At 37.5% G+C, this 23,461-nt stretch overlaps 1 protein-coding gene across 2 annotated transcripts in view; it reads left to right on the plus strand.

Moving 5' to 3' along the window:
• LOC127515159 (plectin) overlaps positions 1-23,461 on the plus strand; it is a 210,868-nt gene that overhangs the window by 52,308 nt on the left and 135,099 nt on the right. For both annotated transcript variants that reach the window (XM_051898500.1, XM_051898499.1), the window contains exons 3-4: positions 14,436-14,582; positions 16,902-16,985. In XM_051898500.1, coding sequence (XP_051754460.1) covers positions 14,436-14,582; positions 16,902-16,985 — 231 coding nt within the window. The remainder of the gene's footprint in view (positions 1-14,435; positions 14,583-16,901; positions 16,986-23,461) is intronic.

The raw sequence follows: 23,461 nt of genomic DNA on the forward strand, positions 1-23,461 counted from the left end.
GTACCTCGCTCAAGGGCACCTCAGTTGTGGGTAATGAGAGTGGAAGAGAGCGCTGTTCATTCACTCCCCCCACCTACATTTCCTGCTGGTACTGAGACTGGATCCAGGTCAGACTCTCTAACCATTAGGCCACAACTGCCCTTATTTCTGAACTGATGCAATATGAACAACAACCAGCATAATTTTTGAAAAAATCTGAACATGCCTTTAGTGCCACTCAATGAATATTTCCCTTTAAAAGTGTCGCTAAATGTGCAAGAAGTCACGTGATATCATTTTGCAGAAATGTCACCACAGGCACATTTTTCCAATGAACCTGGGTTGAATAGTCCAGTTTGTAACTATTTTCCATCATTATTATTCAGTCCTGAATAAAAAACATTTAGAATTTATATTTTTTCTTGATTCTGTCAACTGTCTTGGGATGAAAAGTTTTAAAGGGATAGTTCACCCAAAAATGAAAATTCTGTCATCATTTACTCCAAACCTGTATACATTTCTTTGTTCTGTTGAACACAAAGGAAGATATTTTGAAGAATGTGGGAAACTGAACAGTTCTGGGGCACCATTGACTTCCATAGTATTTTTTTTTCCTACTATGGAAGTCAGTGTTGCCCCAAAGTGGCCTGGTTACAAATTGGTTACAAAATATCTTCCTTTGTGTTCAGCAGAACAAAGAAATTTATACAGGTTTGGAACAACCAGAGGGTGAGTAAATGATGACAGAATTTTCATTTTTAGGTGAGCTATCCCTCTAAAGAGTTCGTCATAATGACTTCCTGGATTGCATTTTCCGTGAGCGATACAAAACTAAAACATGGTATCTTATAAGGCAACATACTTTTTCTACCTTCTTTTCAGTGTAGTTACATGATTGTCAATGCAGGCAAGTAGCTCACTAAGTATTACAACAGACCCAATATTTACACAACAACAGCCACTACTGACTGGATGCTACCGTGTGTTGTTGCATATGCAGTGCATGACCTCATTCCCGTTCCTCTGCTCTCCATCTGCTAAATGGAAAAACCCATGTGTCTTTATTCAGCGTATTGCACCTGCCTGAGTGTAAGGAGGACCTGAAACACATAGATACCCCTGAGGGTATCTGATGCTTGGTTAGGCAGTTATGTTAACTATAGCATGCCATAAACGCCTACATAAGCAAAGGACTGAATAATTCAAAGTGCTTGGCAGATCTGTAATTAAGAGTATTTGGTGGGCTCCTCCATAATTCATATATGCTGCCCATGTGTGGTAAACAGAGCTGGCACAAAATGAGGTGAGAGAATGAGGTGACATGATGCTCAGACCCAACATGTCCATGTTCCTTCATTTAGCCTGAAGGGACGTGAGGTCCTCATGAATACCATACATACATGTATATATGTAGGGGCACTTGTGTGCTAATGTTAGCATAGGCAGCATTAGGTGGTCCTGAATTATTATTGTTGTTTGCCTTTTTTTGTGTGAGCAAAATTGAGTAATTTTAATAGGAATCCACACAATCTGGAAATTCACTTAATCATGGAAGATTTCCCTATGCATAGAACCACGTCCCTATCCTACATTTTTTTTTTTTTTTTTTTTTTAATAATCCGTTACGTTAAGATGTACGTTACGATATTCAAGGAATGCTCTAGCGCAACTTCAGTTTCATCTCAACTTTAAAAGCTGTTAGCTCACTGGAATTCATGTTTTAATCTGATCTGGATCATATCATGATCCTATTCCCCTCCTTTTCCTCTATTTACTGACTTATCTACAGGAAAATGCTTTATCATAATATAAGCTTCACATTGCTGCTTTACATTTTTCCTCTTTTCATAATACATTTTTTATTTTTTATTTTAGGTTGGCACGTGTAAATTTTATTATATATTCAAAGAACAACACCAATGACATTTTCACATAAAATGTTAATTGATTTTTGAGATATATAGCTTCATATCGGATGAAGATCACAGTCTAAAACGATTATTCAATATGAAAAGTTGATGTTAATTTAAGTGAAAGTCTTAATTTCTTTGATAGATGCACCCTAAAATGTGGCTGGACTCCATTTTCGCAGACGATGGTGGGGATTTAGAGCTGCTATTGATTTGGCATATTTAAACAGCTCCAAACTAAGAGAAAGGCTTAAAAAGGGCACAACTAATTAGTCAGTTGTCAATAATTGACACTTAGATGTATGCAGTACGACTAGAACTGGCTTTGATTGAAAGGCCCGCTTATCTTTTACAGATCTGAACGGGGAGGTTTTTTTTTTTTTTTTTTTTTCATTTTCTTTTCTCAAGTGTTCAGTGTAGAAGGAAGTGAATTAAAAGCAAACTCTGTTGAGTATAAATCATTAACTTAAAGCAGACCATCTCTGTTTCATCAGACATTGAATACTTACTAATAGACTGTCAAATTGTTGCCTTTGGGTTATGCTGTGATAACCTTGGCCTCAGTCCATACATACACACATATGAGATGTGCTCTGGCAGGGAATCGAGTCATGTCAGCTGTCAGCCTTGGGGACAGTGGTTCAGTTCAGTGTCTAGCTTCTCCCCTTGAAGTCTGCTAAACACAAAGTGATTCCCAGAGCTGTTTTCTGAAAAGACGTTTATACCACAAAAAAGGTTAAAATTGAATGAAAATGTGACCACATGACCTTGATTTGGCATTTTCAAATATTAATAAATAGTGAAAAAGTTTTGTTAAAATACTATTTTTCTAAGAAATAATATTCAAAGGTAAGTTTTTTTTTTTTTTTTTTTTTTTTCCCCAAGAATAGTATTTTTCTAATAATGTTTTTCTGCATTATATCAGGACAACTCTGATATTTCTGACTTTATGCCCCTGGAAAAAAAAAAAAAAAAAAATATATATATATATATATGTGTGTATTTAAAATGTTTTCCTTAAATTAAAGAGAAGAGGTGTATTCAGGCCATTGTATTTTTCTATGTATGTTTTAAGCAAATTAACAGATCTGTCATTGACCCTCAGAGCACCCTAGCAACCACCCACGTTTTCTTTATAAAATGCAAAAATCTAGTTACAATGCTGACAATATTGTGGGTTTTTGCAATACTGGTGTTTATTAAACTCATCAGTATGACAGTGTTTGTCCTTGTGCCATGTCACACTAAGGGGCCATACATGGGGTCATCGCTGACCTCTCCCTCTCTCTTTTTACCTCTAAATCTCATTTTCAGCGCCACGGCATTGTGTGCAGCGTGCTCTGGTGGCTAAAGGTGCTTGTTAAAAGCTATAACTTATCTCACGTTTGAAGCTAATGGGAAGAACACTGGCCACAGTGAAAAATAAATTACATTTTTCCCCCCTCTCCTGCGCTGCCCTTCTAACCCATCGCGTAATATAGCAGTGGTGAGAGTATGCATTACATATCCGAGGCATTAGAATTTATCTGTACTGCACAACGCTGACTGATGCATTTGAAAATAATGTACTGCAGTCCCAACATTACAGGACCCTGTAACTAATGGACAGCTCTCGCCTGAGCTCGCCTCTGTATATCATTCAACTGCTGCACCTCATCAAGCCCAGAGTCCTTTACAGAGCAGCACAGAACATCCTTTACTTTCTCTCTTGCTCTTATGGTACGTGTCCACTGGATTGGAATAAATCTGCTCACTGCTGCTTTGAGTTTTGTCTCTAAAACATTCAGCAGTGTGGTTGTCGGTCTGTGATTGCTTGAAATAGTCATCATATATGTTTTTTTCTAGACTCTGGGCACTTTATTAAATCTAAGAAATTTTAGCATTTAGTTTTGCCATACTTTTTAATGTTTATGCCTTTTATGTATATGCCTATTTTGTTTTACCCTTGTACCAGAACCAGATTTTCAATCTTAAAGTGATCTTTCAATCATAAAAATAGTAATTATTAAATTTTAAAACAATAATAGTCTAAACAAAGATTAAAATAATCATAGACCATTTCAATGTTTGTTACGTGAAAAGGATTTAAATAATTTGATAATGTTTTATATTTTATACTTATTAGTTAGTGTACTTGGTAACCAAAGAGACAAAAGTGTCAATTAAGATCTTGATTGAAATGGAATATAAGACATGATGCATGAAGAAAATAAGATATATCAATATCACTTATGAACGGAATATTTTTATTGTGCAGCATTTCCAATCAAGCTGTATATTTGTCAAAAATGTAAATATATTATTTAGTTGTGTTTAGGAAACAACAAATGCTATCTATGAATTAGAAGGAAACAAATTAAATTGTCAAAGATTATTATTAAACAAAAAGCATAACTTGAGATGTGGTGGAAACGGCACTGTCATGTAAATGTTGTGAATTATTGAATTTGTTTATTATTTCTACATCACTATCAGCACCAAATAGAATTCCAAACAACGTAAAATAGTCATTTATGGTCATAAGATATGAGTAAGACATCATTCGAAAATGTAAAGGGTCTATTTTTCATTTGTGTACACTCACAATAAAAACAAAACATTGTGCTTTTGTACAATAAAGAAAACAACCGGGATGCCGCTTTCTGCTGTCCTGGTTTCTTTTCCGTGAAATTTGTGTAGCGCGTCCCAAAAATTAATCGAAACTCAGCGTATAGGCTACTAGCAAGCTTTTGTGTGCCATCTGAACTCTTGTTTTGGGTTGGTGCATAGATCGTCTCTTCTTCTGCTCTTTGTCCTGTTGTGGTGGTTAGCAAACAGCATTGCATTACCATGCGTGCCCCCTTCTGGAATGTAGTGTGGACCGTCTGTGACTGACTGTATTTGTTGCCTGACTGTATGCACCGAACCGTGACGTTCATACTGTGATGGTTCGGGACGAATACAAGTACCGTTACACCCCTAATGGTTAGTAGAGCTTTCTAGATTGATAGGTTGTTCTGGGTGGTTGCAGATGTTCATACACTTCTAACTTTGCTTTTCTTGTATTGTATTTTAGTATGATCATTATTATTTTTCTCCATGATTAAAGGCCTGTTCACACCAAGAAATATACTATAAAGATAACCAAGGGACGGTAATGTTTTTTTTATTATTATTATTATTATTGTAAGAGCGTGCTGCAGTAGACCTTTCAGAGATTTAAAAATAAATTACATGCATACAACCTCAGATGCAGTATTGTCATGATAATAATATGAACCTTATGAACTTCTAGATTATTAATAAATTAAGTCTCAACTGGTTCTTTATGATTATCTATCTTGTTAATGATGTTGAATCTCTCAACACTCTACCAAGGACATCTAGCATTTGCCATCAGTGTATAACAGTAAAAAGGGCTGTTCTAACTTTTTTTTATCTAACCTTTTTTTTTTTATTATTATTATTATTTAATAAAATAAAATAAAATGTGTATTATGTGGACTTATTTAATAATTATTGTCAAGGTTAAGCCTTTTGGAAAGAAAAAACCCCAAAAAAACATTCAAAACCTGCATACATATAAAGTAAACATGACCAAATCAGTCGCACATCCGCATTCAGAAGGTAATAAGCGGCTGATGAGTCTTCTTTGAAGCGCAGCTATATCCCAACTCTTTTATCCTCCATCCTCTTTCCACTGTCCATATTTCTTTAATAGTGTTTATCTGAAATAACCATGGCCAGCTGCCTGCTTAAGCCAAATCAGCCCAAAGAAGGAGAAGACGGAAAGGCCAAATGAATTCCATCCACACAGAGGTCAAAGAGACAGAAATGCAAAGCAATGCAGTTTGGTCAGCAGGCAGGAGAGAAGATGGGATGCTAATAAGATCACAGAGAGATGGGGAGCTCGGGCCCCTGGGAAAGGTATAAAAGTGTGGTCCGCGCATTACAAAAAAGGACTAGCTGAAAAAAATAATGGTGCTTGCCTTAAGGTTTATTAATAATCAGAGGCAGACTTTTTTGTCCAGAGGATTGTTATGGTGTGGAACCAGCGCAAACCAAATCAGAGTAGATTTGAAGAAAGAAAGAGAGAAAAAACAAGAGTTGCTTTGATATGAGGCCTCTTCCTTCCAGTACTGTCTAGGTGTTTGGCTCAGCCGATGTGGACTCTCATTATCTGCACTCTCCTTTTACTCTTAATGGAATACTCAGAGGGTGCAGCAGCTCACGTTTGGCATGCTTTTCCTCCCAGACAATGCCCTTCCTCTAAGAAAGGTGCACGGGAGCAGTTCTTTGTAAGAGTACCTGAACAGGGCTTGCTCGTCCCCTGTGATAAAAGACCTGAAAGCTCTGTCTTGTTGCCCTCAGCCTAATTGGAAATTCATAGAATAGCTAATGAAATGAGAGACCTGGATGAAGCATGCAGTATTTTGTATCGCCCATCAGGAAAGGCCAGTGCTGCGCTGGCTTTATTATGCTGTGGATAACTTAAGTGGATCAGATCTCAGTTATGAAAGAGTAATGCGATTATAATGCAACAATGCGGAGTGCCGAGTGCTGCGAGGAGAAGACAAATATGTTCTTAAGCCCTGTGGGTGTATGAAAGCCATACATCAGCAATAACTCTGTCTAACCAGATGCACATGCTTCACTTTGAAGCTCACTTTAAGGTGTGATGTCTACGGGTGCTTCTTATTTCTTATTTGTGCACCCTCGCTTCCTTTCCTCGCGTCTTAGTTCTACCTTAGGATGCGAGGGAAGGGTGCATCTGTGTATCCTCGCTCGTGACTCCTCAGGAAGCTTCCTCGTTCCTCGCCTCCTTGTGGTGCAATCAGAGAATTGAGATGTCCTTCAATATGGCTGAGTACGATCGGTATATAGGTCACAGTTTGAAGGATGTAGGAAGCATCAATTTGTGTATTAAGAAGCACCCTTCATATTAACTTTCTTGGTTTGTCTGCTCACCTAGATCATTTGTTCCCAAATGAGCTGATGAGTTGAATGAATTGTGATTAGGGAATCCTCTGAAATGTGCCTCCATGAATAGGGCTGGAAACCACTGACCTAGATGACCATTTTGCCAAGTGCAACTTGTTTCTGGATCTCCTGTTGGTACTAGAACAACAGGACCAAGGAAACAAAAGTCCTAACATTCTTCCTAACCCCACCACTAAAGCCAGAAGAATGCTTCATAGTTTAGTTGTTACATCTCATGGACTGTGTGGATGATGACAATTTCTTTATCACCAGGGTCTGCACAGACTGTCCGTGTAAGTCTTGTCTTCTTCTTTGAACGCTATTAAATAAATATGAACAGTGGAAAGAGGATCGTCTTTGCATTAGAGATACAACGGTGAAGAAATTTTTCCACCAAACATGGAAAAAGTCGATGAGTTTGAAATTTGGTGTTTGAAAAAACAGAGCAAATGGAAAGAGAAAGGGCAAACTATAGCTCTCTATATGAAGCATATAGATTTCATTCAAGCTACTGAAACAAACATTTTACTGAAAAATACACAATACACAATCTTCCAGCCAAAGGTGAAATCATTATGTACATTACAACGATTCTGGGACCCATGTAATGTTATTTAATGGAAAACTATGTGAGTGGCATTCTGTAGCGTGGCAGGATTTTGAAGCTGGGCACTGTGGACAGATGCCGAGTGGCGCTACCTGTGGGTGCGGTGGGCAAGTAATGTAAGCGGCGAATGGCCAAACACTGTTTAACATCGTTAACACCTACTACTGCGGCAAGCCTACTTTGCATGTGTTTGAAATTGTCTGCACTACTAGGACAACTCACAGTTGAACTTTTCTGGACAGACCATCTTCTCTTTTTCTTATTTTCTTCTTCCAGAAATATTAGGTAAAACAGTATGTCTTTCTCCATCTTTTTTGTTCTTCTTTGTAATTCAATGCAGACGACCTGTAGAGGATACAACTCTATCTGTCCAAATGGGCGTACCATCAATTAATTATACTTAGAAAAGTTAGAATGTAAGATTATCCACAATAATGTCTAAAAGCTATACTCCAGTCCTGCACCTGGAGGGCCACTTTCCTCCAATCTCCTCCAACACAACTGTTTGAAATTTACTAGTAATCCTGAAGACTATAGCTGGTTCAGGTGTGTTTAATTAGGGTCTGAACTCTAGGGAAAATGTCCCTCCAGAACCAGGATTGGACACCCCTGCTCTAGGCTTATACATCAATTACTCCCAATGATAGATTGATGAGAACGTTTCACAAGTCTCAACCTCAAGCCTTAGCCCAACTCTAACCTGAATTCTAAACCTAAAATCTGATTTTCTTTTTATAGCAGAGGTAGCCAGCCCTGTTCCTGGAGGCCTACCATCCTGCAGAGTTCAGCTCCATTTATAATCAAACACTTTATCCAGCTGATCAAGGTGTTCAGGGTTACTTGAAAAATACCAGACAGTTATGTTGGAGCAGGGTTGGAAATGAAGTCTACAGGAGGGTAGCTCTCCAAAGCAGGGTTAGCTACCACAGGTTTATAGGAATATTTTTTGAAAAACCAACAAGTCTTACCCAGTGAGGTCTCATGTCAGAGGTCTCAGTGTTTGAGCTATATATGGTCTAGATATTGCAAATATTTTGTTTGGATTTATGCAGGTTCATACAATTCGGCTGGTCTCCACTGTCTTCTTAAATGAGCTTGCTTCAGATGAATGGCATGGCGAATCAGACTTGAGAGTTTTAGTAATTGGCCTATGTGGAAAACTTTGCTGGGAATGGTTTTAAACCTGGAAAGCACTGAAATGCATTCTGGCTGGTTATCTGTTGACCGCACCTGATGCAAAATGGAGCCAGGGAACGACTGTCCCAATTTTAGCAAATTCCTGCTGCTTCATTGTCTCCTGAAGTGGCCTTGCACTGCTCACATTTATTAATGGTCCACTAGAGGATTTATTTGATTATTGGCTTTATTTCTTTTTCTGCATGTTTTCTGTCTGGCTATCATTTATAATTTCCCAAACTGCGTCCATTGCATCAGCTTGATTTAGATGGATCTGATGGAGTCAGAGTGTTTTTTTCATGGTAAATAGCTCATGTTTCAATGTCAAGGCATTAACGGTAAAATTGTGCCTGGTATATTTTCATTTGCTGACTATAACAGCCCCAGAACATAGTCATTGTGTCCTACCCCACCCCCACCCCATATTTTCCTCTCTCTATAGCTTTGATGTGTGCTATCAGTAAGCCACATCGCTAACAACCCTCTGCACCCCAAACCACTCCATGTCAGCACCTTTTGATGTAGCCTATGTGCACATCCAAATAGAATTTTTAACAAGCCGCCATTATCATTTTGATTTCTGCCTGAATGAAAAGAGTGACCTCTGGCATTTGTGCGGAGAGTGAGGTGGAGGAGGCAGTGCAGCAAATATGGCTCATTGACATAAAGCCCAATGTTGTGTGTGCCGTTTCTGAGATTGTAGCATAGGAGTGAAAAGAGATGACAGACTCACAGATAAGGCCTCTATAGTTCTGTGTTTACTCAGAGGGGCTAAGCTGACATGTGAGGAGTTTCTGTATGATTTAGCTGAGGAGGAGATTTTATGTAGATGCATTTATTTAGAAATTGTTGGTCTTAGAACAACACTCCTATCAACCAGTCAGAGGGTTTGGTTAGGGTTCAGTTTAGCGCTGGGGTTGAGGTATCAAAATTTATAGCAAATGTTTCACTCCTGATTTTAGAGGTAGTTTATGGTTACGATTTAAAGTTTTGGGTTCAACACAATATTTTGATCCTGAAAAGATCTTAGTAAAATAACAGTCACCCTAGAACGTATGTGTGTGTTAGCTGGACTAACGTGAAAAATACATTTGGCCTGATTCTAGCTAAAGAGCCAGTGCCAATGATTGCCAATGGTTATTTGACAGGTTATTGAAACAAATACAGTTTTGGAGATTTTAGTGTTTCCACATTCAAATAAATAGCATTCTAAAAAATGGATGATGTTATCAAGATGGCCACCAAGTGAACCGACTGTACTTCCAAAAGGACTTTTCTGCATATCAGTTGCTTCTATTTATATATTAACGAAGTGTTTTGGTAACCACAGACAGTATATTAGTGTATTAATCTAATAATATAATATTTTACTGTATTACAAAATCAGTAAAATAAATACAATCACTTTAACACAAGGCTTATCATAATCTTTAAACGTAAATTTCATGATATAGATCACTTTACATTAGTCAATGGTTGGAGTATCATGTTGTGAACTTTTATTTATTGTGATTTGTCCAGACTCGCTCTACCTTTTTGGAGGTGAGATACATAGGACATAATGTAATTCTGATCAAAAAGGCTATTTGTAACAGCTGATTAAAAAGAAATCCCATGGCCCTAGCCGGACAAAGTGCTTCTCTTCTTTTCTTTTCTCTCTCCCTCTTTTTTTTTTTTCTTTTCAGCTCCGCAGACAAAGTTGCAATTAGCATGCTAATGCCGAGATCTGAACCTCAAAAGCTATAGAGTCAGTAGGAGGCTTTTCTGGGTGTCTGGAGATAACAAAGGACCTTTTCCAAAAAAAAATTACTAGATGAAACACTGCCATTTATTCTGAAAGGCCTGATTTCCTCAAGATACAGATGTTTGGCTCCTTTTAATCCCTTTTCCTCAATATGCTATTGAAGTTGTGTGTTTATGGCTTGTTGTGGTTAATTAAGTTGCATACACTTTACCATTCTCCTTTGGACAGAATACAGTGGATCATCCAGGGTTTTTTAATGCTGTTGGCTGTATTTTAGAGTCTGGAGTGGTTCATTTAGGAGTCCTACCTGGTTTGTCTTTTCAAAGAGTTGAAGGATCAAAGGATCTCCTAATGCAGAGGTGCTGGGCACCAGCTAAGACCTGTGGTTCAAAGATGGATGGTCTTAGCGTTAGGTTAGAAATAATGAAGAGTGCATAATAACCCTATTAATGGGACCTTGGAGTCCTGACCCCAGTGCCTATAGTACAGGAAACAAAGAAAAGTGTACAGTGCTGTAGTTGAGAAAGAAAATAGACGTTCTCTTTGATTATGCAGTCAAAGGGAAACAAATGGTGTGAAAAATGGCCCCACTAGTATAAAATACAGTGGGCTTCTGTGATCAAAGCACTTAAGGCCTGGTCTTTCTTTGCTGAGCCCATTATTTTTTTTTAATAATTCAATAGCCCATCATCAGTTATTACTTACTTATGTCATTCCAAACTTGTATGACTTACTTTCATCTGTGGAACACAAAAGAAGACATTTTGAAAAATGTCTTAATGTTTTTGGTCCATTCAATGGTGTCAGTGTATGAGCAAAGACAGCTGAAATGGTCTTTAAAATATTGTGTTCCACAGAACAAAAAAAGTAATATTCACTGTAAATAAATATAAGTACAATGATATATCATCATTTTGAAGTAGTAGCAATAGCATTGTGCCATAAGCTACAGTAAAATTCTTCAAAATGTATGGTTAATTTTCAGTTTTCACTCATGTTTCAGTTAATATCTGTAACCTTTGCTTCATAAGCCATGGATCACAATCTTCTGTAGATTTCATACAGCAGTCTAAACACAATTAAATCTTGATTAGATCATTCAACAGTTTACATAACAGGCCTTCAGTTTATTGCTCTCAAATGAGTTCACTCGCTTAGCAACATCAGATGTTCAATCTGATGGAAGACAGTGCCTGGAGAAATTGATTTCCTAACCCTTCTGTATCACAATCTGATTTATCGGTGCACATTTCAGATGTTCATTAAAACATCTTTATGTGTGTTATCCAAGATTTTCCTCGCTGATGTTCTCACTTATGCTCTCTAAGATATGAGATCGACCTCTTCAGTGCATAGACTCATTTAGACTTTGACCTTTTGAATTTATATATATACAGGGTACTTCAAGTAGTTCACAGTGAGATTGTTGCTTCCAAAGTGAATCCTATTGGGTCTTCTCACTTCTGCTGCATCTCTCACTGTATATCATATTGTGACCCACAATTGCATAGGCCAATTTAGCAGTAGAAAACGGATTCATACAATCACCGGGGCTCACTTACAAGCACCGCCATGCCAAGCAATTCCACACGATTGATATGTACTGTAACATGTCACAGAATGGTGCCATATCTCTCATACTGATATATTCACTTCATATGTGGAGCTTTGTGAAGGTGTTGATGTCCCTCGTCAACATTGTTTTGAGAATTGGAAAGATGAACTAGGTTTTTATATCTATTCTTCCACTGGTCCGTCTGTCTGTCATGTACACTATCGGTCAAAAGTTTGGAATAATTAAGATTTTTTAATGTTTTTGAAAGAAGTTTCTTAAGCTCACCAAAGGCTGCATTTATTTGATCAAAAATACAGTAAAAACAATAATATAGAGTGGTGCAGGAATTACGTTGCTGGTTCCTTTCAGATTTTCCTGTGGGGTTTTATATTGGAGTTTTCAATTTATAAGTAAAATAATGCATGTGGTAAACATTACTTGACGATACTTTGACATTTTGTTCTTCAACCTAAACTTCACAAACCCACACCCCAAACTGTCTTATCTCGTTACTTATATTAGAAACATACGTTTTCAAAAATAAACATAACTGCTTCAAAATTTGCTTTTTTGGTATAGGTGTGTATAATTTACGTTGTAGAACAAAACATCAAAGTATCATCATTTTATGTTTACCATAGGCTTTATTTTATTCATAAATTGAAAAAGGAACCAGTGGCAAATTAGTCTTCCAGGTTCTGACTTCATCCCTGCACCACTCTATTGTGAAATATTATTACAATTTAAAATAACTGCTTTTTGTTGTGAGATATTTTAAATGTAATTTATTGCTGTGATGCAAAGCTGAATTTTCAGCATCATTACTTCAGTCTTCAGTGTCACATGATCCAAATCATTCTAATATGCTGATTTGCTACTCATGAAACATTTCTTATTATTATCAATGTTAAAAAATGTTTTTGTTGCTTAATATTTTTGTGGAAACCATGATAATCTACCATTCAAAAGTTTGGGGTTAAAAAAAGAAAGAAATTAATATATTCAGCAAGGATACATTAAATTGATCAAAAGTGACAGTAAAGACATGTATAACAATACAAAAATGTCCATTTCAAATAAATGCTGTTTTTTAATCCAAAAACTGTAAATTTAATTGTATTTTACTATAAAATTACATTAAATGTATTGTTAGATCTATTACAGTTATTCACCATATATAGTACGGAAACTTTTTGTAAACCAATTAACTGTTTTTCACCATAGCATTTTTACAGTCTTTTACCGTTAAAATCACCATAATTTTTTACAGTGATAGTATGCAAAAAACAGTACGCCAAAAGATTAATAAGTCCGAATACAAAGTATTCGAAAAACAGTAGGCAAAAAGTCCCCTGATGACCGATATTTTGAAATGCGCATTCGATGGACACTTTACTATCCCATGAGGCCACGGGAGAGGATTTGTGAATGGCACTGAAGCGACGCAGCTGACGCTGGTAGGTCACGTAACAGTAACAACATGGCAGATATAGTACGTCCGAATATCATTCATACTACCCATATTCATATTTACAGTAGAATGTAATTTTTAATGGTCGCAATGTAAATTCAAATGTAGTACCTACTCAAATTTTGGATGCAGTGGATGTGACACTGAATACTGGAGTAATGGTGCTAAAAATTCAGCTTTGCCATCACAGGAATAAATTACATTTTAAAATATATTAAAATAGAAAACAGTTATTTTGAAGTGTGATCATATTTCACAATATTACTTCCCCCCCTTTATTTCTGAACAAATAAATGCATGAAAAATAATAGACTTCTTTCAAATACAATAAAAAAAAATCTTAATTATTTCAAACTTTTGACCGGCAGTGTATAATTAAGGGTTCTCCTCTAATTACAAATTTTAATTATATCAGTAATGAAAAAAGCCCCCAAAGGACCCATTCTTACATTATTGTAGCAGATGTGTAAAATATTTAATTGTTTTTTTTTTAAATCACATTATTTTGTGATTTTGTTTCTTAGGCTTGTCAGAGCCATGGCACAGTATGTAGTGAATGTTAACAAAACATAAAGCTCATGGGGATGCAGGTTCAAATCTGGTCTGTGTCCATGATTCTCTTCCTCCATTTGCCTGTTTTTTACGGTCTTAAAATGTAAAATAAATAAATACTAAAAAACCTTTGGTCTTTAACATAGTTGATGTTGTGATGGGTGGTTAGGGTTAGGGTTATGACATCTGTCATTGTGAACACACAAAATCAGATTTAGCTGCAATAGCAAGATGGCATGACATGGACATTTGTTGGTGATTTCTTCCCAACTCTCGCACTTATGTATACATGCTTGTTAGGCTGAACATGTCCCTGCAGCAGTCACTATATTGAAACCCAAACATCTGTGTGTGATCTTACAGTGGCCGAGTGTTTGTTTTGACATTCTTAATATTTAATACCATCACAAATAGCCATCCAACTCCACACATAACTATCATGGATAACAGTGTTTTGACATGACAGCGGTCATGTGTTGTAGGTGGAGGAGCGAGAGGCTCTGATCCTGGAACTACAGGATGTCATCACTGAGCTACACCAGGAGATGTCTCTGAAAGAACAGCATGAGCTCCAGCAGCTTCAACAGCTGCTTCAGCTGGAGGCCAGAGTCAAAGAGCTTCAAGAGCAGGTATCAGACAAACCACAGACTTTTACAGGCCTAGCTGGATGTGAATTCCTCATATTTTAATCCCATATACTCCATGTGAAATGTGCTTTCACTACTACTCAAAAGTTTGGGATTGGTAAGATTCTTGAAAGAAGTCTCGTATGCTCACCATTTATTTAAAAACAGTAAAAAAAAAAAATAATAAATATTATTAGTTTAAAATAGCTGTTTTCTATTTTAAGATATATATTCCTGCGATGCCAAAGCTGAATTTTCAGCAGCCATTGTACAGTCTTCAGTATCTCATGATCCTCCAGAAATCATTTGAATATTATGAATTGGTGCTGCTCAAGAAACATTTCTTATTATCAATGTTGAAAACAGAGCTACTTAGTATTTTTGTGGAAATCGTGATACATTTTTTTTTCCATGATCCTTTGATGAATAGAAAGTTCAAATGAAAATTATTTATTTGAAATAGAAATCTTTTTTAACATTATCTTTTGTCTTTACTGTCATGTTTGATTAAATGAATGTGTCCTTGCTGAATTGAAATATTATTTTTTGACCCCTACTTTTGAATGGTAGTGTATGTGTAATAATGAATTCTAATAATGAATTCTATGGAAGCATGTTCACACACAGGTTGTGCACAAATACTGAATGTGACTCTCATTTTCCTAGTAAAAACAAACTAACAGTTGTGATGTGATATATTCCATTGTGAGATAAATGAAAGGTAGAAGAGGGAATGAAGAGTAGTGTGAATGCAGGCCATTGCAATAAATGGAAAAGAGAAATGAGGTCATATGTATATTGCAGGCAGTTCAAACTCTACAACATCATTAAGTTGAAAATGGTTTTAATACATTTTTCTCAGGATTCTTTAATGAATAGACAGTTCAAAAGAACAGCATTTATTCAAAATGTATATTAAAAATGTGAAAGTCTTTAGTGTCACTTTTGATCAATTAAATGCATCCTTGCTGAATAAAACTATTAATTAATTTTTTTTTAAATCATACTGACCCTGAAATTTTGAACTGTACAGTGTGTAGTGTATAGAATATATATTTGTAATTGTCCTTCATCCTTGCACATATTTTAACATCAACTTTTCTTAGCTTCATAAATGTTCTTCATATAGTCCTCTCCCCTTCCATGTGAGTGAGGGAGCAACGAATTTAGTGTGCTGAGCATCTCATTGACTTTTTAGGAAGTTCGGTGAGAGAACAGAAACACTTCAGGAAAGAAGCTTTAGAGCAAACTATTCAATCAGCTCAATGTTCCCGTTCAGCCCAGATGACTGGATGAAAGATTGGCATGTCAGGATTTGATTGAAGAAGTCTTTCACAGGCATAATACTACAGCAGGCATTCTCTAGTGTTCACAGTGATGTCCAAATAAACCTGTGAAGATGGGCAACCTAAAGCCTCTTTATGCACCCATTCAGAAAGACAAATGTATCAGTTTATAATGTTTATTTTGAAGTGTTCAGTGAAGACAGCCTCAAGCTGTTGTGGTGCCTCATGTCATAAAATGGCGCCCAATCCAGATAGGTTGAATGTATTTATTATAAATGATCCGCTCGACTTAATTGCTTACTCATGATACATAGCAACAATCTAAAAGTATTCCTAAGATGTTGGACCATTCATTGAAAGTAGCCTATGTAACCCCTCACCCAGGTCCTACTCGCCCCGCTCTGAGCAGGCCTCGAACTTGGGTTTCTGGCGTGGGAGTCGGACGCTTTAACGAGGAGGCTAAAGGGTGCGACCTCTAGCGTCAGTCGCTAGAGCATCTCTTGAGATCAGAGGAGTGAGGTTTACTTGCACAGCAACTACTAGCTGGCCTCCGTTACACTCACCCCCCTAAACCTCACTCCCATCTGGGTCACGGCACCAATGTAACCCCGGTCCTACTCGCCCCACTCTGCACGGGCCTCGAACCTGGGTCTCCGGTGTGGGAGTCGGACGCTCTAACGAGGAGGCTAAAGGCTGCGACCTCTAGCGTCAGTCACTAGAGCATCTCGAGATCAGAGGAGTGAGGTTTACTCGCATAGCAACTACTAGCTGGCCTCCGTTACACCTACTTTTACCTGTTGAGACATGCCTTTACAAGCACCCATAAGAGCTGTATTTGTGATGTTTGAGTTGGGGCAGGCGCGACACATGAAAGGGGCGTTTGCAAGGTTGTTCGAAAGTATGCTTTATTTTTGTAATTCTGCTAGATGCCACTAGTGTTGCAGAAACTACATACTTCACCTTTAAATTGCTCTTGGTTTGTCCTTTGTCCTTCAGGAGGGACAAACTAAACAAAGTTTGTTTCTCCTCTGTTCAGGTACAGGGTTCAGAAGAGACTATAGCTCAGCTGAGACTAGAACTGGCTGAGAGAGCGCAGAGCAACAGCGGCATGCTGAATGTTGTAAGTACCCTCAAAAGCAAGCGTTTGTTTACGAGTGTGTGCTCACACCTCCTTCACTCTTAACCTTATGTGAGCATGGTTCTTATAACAAATCTAACGTGTTGTAAAAGGTGTTGGAGTTAAATGAATATCCTAATGGTTTTAATTATTTTAAATGCTAAACAAGATGATCTGTGTTCATACAGTATTAGTAATTTGCATTTTCAGCGAAGTCTTGATGGAGAGTTTATGTGAACCCAAGCTCCTGTGTGCTCTCATGTCAAATGATTGTGCAGTCATAAATAATACAACACAATACACAAATTTTTACGCCATGTAGTTCATTATCCTGTATGTTGTTTAGGGAGCATTGTAACAACCTTGTACATTAAAATAGAAGTTAATGGTACATAGGATGTATGAACAGCTTCAAATGTGGTTCATCCAATCAGATTGAACCAAAACAGAGATCTGTTTAGTATAGTACATGAATTAAAGTAAATTTACCATTGGATTAGTGAGCTTCTGGTACGAATAGCCATTATACAGTATGTTAAGCGGTGATCAGTGTTCATCTGAATTAGCTGTTTCACTGCATTTTCATGATAAGGTGATTCTCTTTGCTCTTATGTCAATTGACTGTGCAATCATGTATATTACAAGACGCTATTGGATTGATCCATATGGGAGCTGTAGCTCTCTGAACTGTTCATTACAAAACAGAATCAATTAAATTCAATTCACATTTATTCATACATTATCAGGAAGGCTATTTCAGAGTTTAGGAGCCAAATGTGAAAACGAAAAGACAAGTTGCTGTCTAATATAACACCCAGGTCTTTAACTGTAGAGGATAAAGTAACAGTACATCCTTCTAAATGCAAATTGTAGTCTAAGAGATTCTGTGTACAGGTTTTTGGTCCAATAAGTAATACCTCAGTCTTATCTGAAATTAACAGAAGAAAATTACAGGTCATCCAATATTTTATATCTTTAATACACTCTGCCAACTTGGATAATTTGGAGATTTCATCTGGTCGTGTTGAAATATATAACTAAGTATCATCGGCATAATAGTGGAAACTAATTCCATGTTTTCTTATAATATTACCAAGTGGCAGCATATATATTCAAAACTACAGGGGGCCTAACACAGATCCTAGTGGGACTTCATAATTTACTTACATTATCTTAGATTTTTCCCCGTTTAAATAGACAAAATGGTAATGGTCTGATAGGTACGATCTAAACCAATACAGAGACCAGAGCAGTTCATCTGTCCTGGTTTCAAACACATATATGAAAAACCCCTAACCCCATTGAGTGATTGGAGGAGCAGCGAGAGTCTGCGTTAAATGGTTCTGATGAGGCTGAAGTGGGAGCTGAATGGAACCACTGTCCCTCCTTCGTCTACTGACATCTTCACGCATCTGGCTGAAAGCCCAGAGACACTGGGAGTCAGATAACTCTAATGAATTGTAATATTGTGCAATTTTAATCAGGCACTAATTTGGTATAATTATCTTATAATTTCTGGATAGGATTAGATGGCAATTAAATCCATGACAGAGAAATGGGAAAGAGGTCAGATGTGGAGCGAATAGATAGACAGTGACGAAGTTCATTTTGTTTTTGTCTAACACGAAAATTGTTCTAAGAGGAAAAAAAAGTGCTTTTTCCTCAGTCGGTTATTGGATTTGGTATGGTTGGATGCAGTGATTCAGGATGTAATTATGCATGTTGTTTCATGTTATTAGGTGACGTCTGGAGATGAGAGATTTTTTTCTTTTCCGTCTGAGGTTTGTGACCCTCAAGTAAAATCAAATATCAAGGGTCTTAAGGTGGTTTGAGACAGTGTAGGTGATTGATTTGGCTGTTTTTAAAAGCTTGAGAGTGTCTCTTCCTGTTCATCATGGAATAGAGTGGTTTCAGGATTTGTTTGGCAGAGGTGAAATGTCAGATGGCACACGTGTTAGAGTCAATGACAAACAACAGTCTCCCTGATCAAGAAAAAAAAAAAAAATTTTTAAAACATGTGCCAAGATCTTAGAAATGTACTTTTTGGATTCAGTTTGATTCCATGTGGTTTTGAAAAACTTGTGTGATTTTCAAAAAAAGTTTCAATTTAATGTCTCTAAAATGTCATGTGGTGTAACCATCAAATAAAAAGTAGTAACATATTTCCCTTACACCTTAAACACGTTTTAAAATATATTTTTCTATGCAAAAAAGCTTTTAACCAACACAGTCATGAGAGTTTGCAGAGGTCCGGTCTGTGAAATCACTTCCTGTTATATGTTTTTGTGATTTGGTGGACAAAAGTTTTTCAAATATTAATAAGTAATTTTACTAAAATATTATTTTATTTTATTTTTCTTAGAAATATTAATAAAAGATTATGCCAAATTACTTAAGGATTTATTTATTTATTTTTGTCCATTTTTGTCTTGACATTGTCCTTACTGCTCCCAAATATCTTTTAAGGGTTTATGAATTAATTTTATTTTAAATGTATTGCAGGCAAATTAATAATTCTGAAAAAAAAAAAAAAAAAAAAAAAAAAAAGAGCTTAAATATGGGTAGTTTCAACACACAAATCTATTATACGTCACATGAAAACTTGGAATAAACTGTAGCTCTCAAGTTGAATAAGTTACTTCTGTGGTGCTTTAATTCATTACAAATACAGGATTTATAAAAAAAGTGCTACTGACTTTTCATTTTTGAGTGAACTATTCCTATATTTAGAGAAACTGTGGCGGTTTGTAAAGGTTGCTGTTTTATTCCTGTGGTGCCGATGGGCAAAGTAAGTAGAAGGGGAAGGTTATCTGTGTCAAACCACTTGCTCTTACTGCCCACTCTTTGGGTATTTCCCATCTGCCCCAAGGGCTGTCAGGATCCTTACCCTTGCCTTCTATCTCCCTACTTTGCTCTTCTCCTCTCTCCTCCCCATCATTCTTGCCCTCACTGTAGTGGAAACGCATTGCAAAGGAGAGCCAAAGTCACACAACATTAGTTTGGTAGTAGCAGCAGCAACAGAAAGCCATTACTCTTCCCTGACAGTATCAAAGAGAACACTGGAGCAGGGGTGCGGCCGGTCCCCCTCCCTCTCGCTTCCTCAGCTACACGCTGCTCGCAGGAAATTGCCTCATACTTCAGTGCGCAGGAGGTGACACACTGGTGACAACCACGCATGTGTCACTTTCAGGGCCTGGGTGGGAGCAGCCTCCCAATTCTGAGACAAGTGCTGCCCTGGGAGTTGCATGAGGCCAGCGCCTTGGAGGGCTGCATCCAGCAGACCCGCGGCTTATGCGCAGTCTTGGGTTTGAAGCTTTCTAATGCTAGCAGGGCTCTGTCGCTGGATTCCATACGAAGGTCAACACAGAGACGGAGAGTCAAGTTTGAAGTGAAGTGCTCCTGTACTTGTTGTGCGACACTCTCTGAAGCACTCTTCTAAAGGTGAAGCTAAAGAGATGCTAACAGGCATGCCTGCCCTGAGACGTGTGAGCTGAGCCACACACTCACCAGTGAAGAGCTGTTGTGCTTTTGACCCTGTCTTTTAAAGCGCAGGGGCACATTACATCCCGAGATAATGGTGTAGTAGACCCCTAAACGACCCTCAAATGCTTTCCGAATTATTCACGTCTACTTTGTCTGTTTACACCAGGGGTACTCAAATTCAGAGGCCACATTTCACATATCACAATATATATATATATATATATATATATATATATATATTAGCACCATCAATCGATTACAAAAAAATGGATTAATCACACATTTTTCAATAATTAATCATGACTAATCAAGATGTTTTCCTCAATTTCTGGGGATGAAATGAGTAATTGTAACCATTCAACATAGCCATCATTTTTTAACATTTAATAATTTATTTGAACTTAAAATAATCTTCACATAAACCCATTATAATAAATGTCACATTTAGTTGTACCTTTAATATAACAAGGCTCAACACACTTTTTTCCCCTACTGGCCCCGCCACATTGTTTTTGACCCTTGTAATCTTGTATTTTAATTAATAAGGAAGAGGCTGTTCACTGCAGAGCCAATTGGTAGGACTTGGCATCCAGCTCCCCCTTTCTCGACATAATGGGTGGAGCTTGAAGGTCTAGCCACACCCTAACCTTACCCCTAAACCTAATTAGGTAAAGCTCCTCCCATTCGGTTCACTTGACGGTTTAGCTTGACCTAGTGTAGCTCCACCCATTGCGTCCAGGGATGGGGAGCTGGACGTCATTTGGCTTTGCAGTGAAGCACCACTAGAAATAAGGTTGTTATGACACTAACGTTTTTATGGTCAACATACCAGTGAAATTTCACAATTCTCGATTACACTTTTTATACCATAACAAAAACCATTAACCTAACTAATATAAAGTTCAAATTTTTTTAAAGACAAGTAAACAGTAATAAAATAAGAACAAATAAAAAAAACAAATTACAAGTGATAGCGCAGATAAAGATAGTAGAACAAAGATAAAAATGAAATAAACAGTGCTTTAGCTTTTTTAGTTTAACAGTAGTATTCAGGTAATAATACAAAAATTGAATAAAGTAATCAAATGTAAACTAACACTGCATAGTCTTCACAGTATAAATTAAATGTAGATTAATTCTTATTAAAGCTACAAAAATTATTCAGTCAAGAGCAGTAAGTGATTTTCTCTTTTTCTTTTATTCTTTGATTACCATTAATGACAAACTGCAGCAGGAATACTAGGCTGCTGTCTCTTTAAGACCTGGCACACATTATGTGAATCTGACACACATCCAATTTTTTCCCAACTCTTTACACTCATTTAAGACTTTTTAACTCATTTAAAATGGGCATTTTGACATAATAGTGTTTTGTTCATTCTAGCGCGACAAGATGCAAAAGAGAACTTCAGGTTCAGACTACACTATATATTTTTGTCGGTTACGATAGTCAATGTGTCAGATTATACAATTTTGACTCCTAAAATCTTGTCACGTCGTGGACAAGAAACATAGACTACACATTGCTACCTGACCATTCACCTCTTGCCGTCTTTAATGACGTGTGCTGTCATCGAGAAGGCGGGACTATCGACTGACAGAAGGTGCTGTAAGCGTAAACAATGGCTAGCGGTGTGTTTTGCTCATTGTCTTGTCATCAGAAAAGCCCAAAAGTGGACACATATCTTGATTACATGGATATTTGGATTTCCTCCCAAGAGAACTGAGGTAACATAGGTTTTATTTACCTTTTTTCTCTCTGTCGCGGTAGTCCTTTGAGGAAACATCATAAACACAGCAGTACTGTTGCCATAGCTCCACAAACCTTTCCTCCATTGTAAAATTCCACTTAGCAGGAACGATACCATCATCTCTCTTTTGTTTCGGCATGTTTGAAAGCACCTATTGGCCAGTGTCACACGTGAAGAAACTCGTCGTGGACGACCAAAAAAAATTAAACATGCTAGTCTTTCTGTCGTGATGTCGTGAAGCATCGCAGACGCGGCATTGGTTGTCGTCCACTATGACACACTACGTACATGAGCTGAAATGATTGAATCTTGTGCCCCAGTGCCCATTATCATTTACGAATCCCCACAACACCCTACATCAAGCAGAAATCGTGTAGTCTGAACTGGGCATAAGAAGCATTTTGTTGTGGGTGCCATCTCGTTAGACTGTGCATCTTAGGAGAAACCTGTTAGAAATATGTTAGCATTTCCATTCATCTCAATGAAAGTTGTGACATTGCTCTGGAGAAAATGACAAGTCATGACAATGCTAATTGGCTATTGACATCGTAAGAAATTCCAAAACTGTAAGAACTTTCTTTCTTCTGCAGAACAAAAAAGAAGATATTTTGAAGAACGTTTGGAACCAAACAACATTGGAGCCAATTGACTTCCATTGTATATGAAAAAAAAACAAACAAACACTGATACATTTCTCAAAATATGTGTCTCACAGAAGAAAGTAAGTCATACCGTTTTGGAGCGACATAAGGGTGAGTAAATGATGACAGAATTGTCATTTTTGGGTGAACCATCATTGAATAAACTTTAGCGGGGTTTCTGTCAAATGTTTGTGGGCAAAAACGACTCGTGTTGTTGCTGCCCCTCCAACTGGGCCCCACATATCCCTCCATTCTACCACTCAACATTAAGCTTCAGACTTCTGGAGGAGCAGGATGTTTATTACTATTCTGCAGCAAGCCTTTGTTACTATTGTCTGCGTTGTCCGTCCTCTTCTCCTTGCACCCCCCCAGTCCTTTAATTTGGCGCAGGGTTGGGGGGATTGCGGCAGGGGCCGGTGCGGTGGCCGCGGCTGTGTGATTAGAGCAAGAGTGCTTCTCAGCAGGACTCTCTGTTTTATATTCATCAAAAGCGCTCGCTTTGATTTGCTCCTCCTTGACGTGTGGCGGCGCAGGCTGTCGCACCGCTGCTGAGGAAATCATGCGCTTACAATGTCCCAAACTCCTCCTCCTCCCCCAATTCCCT

The sequence above is a fragment of the Ctenopharyngodon idella genome, chromosome 7, assembly GCF_019924925.1.
Source record: "Ctenopharyngodon idella isolate HZGC_01 chromosome 7, HZGC01, whole genome shotgun sequence".
Taxonomy (NCBI): Eukaryota; Metazoa; Chordata; class Actinopteri; order Cypriniformes; family Xenocyprididae; genus Ctenopharyngodon; species Ctenopharyngodon idella.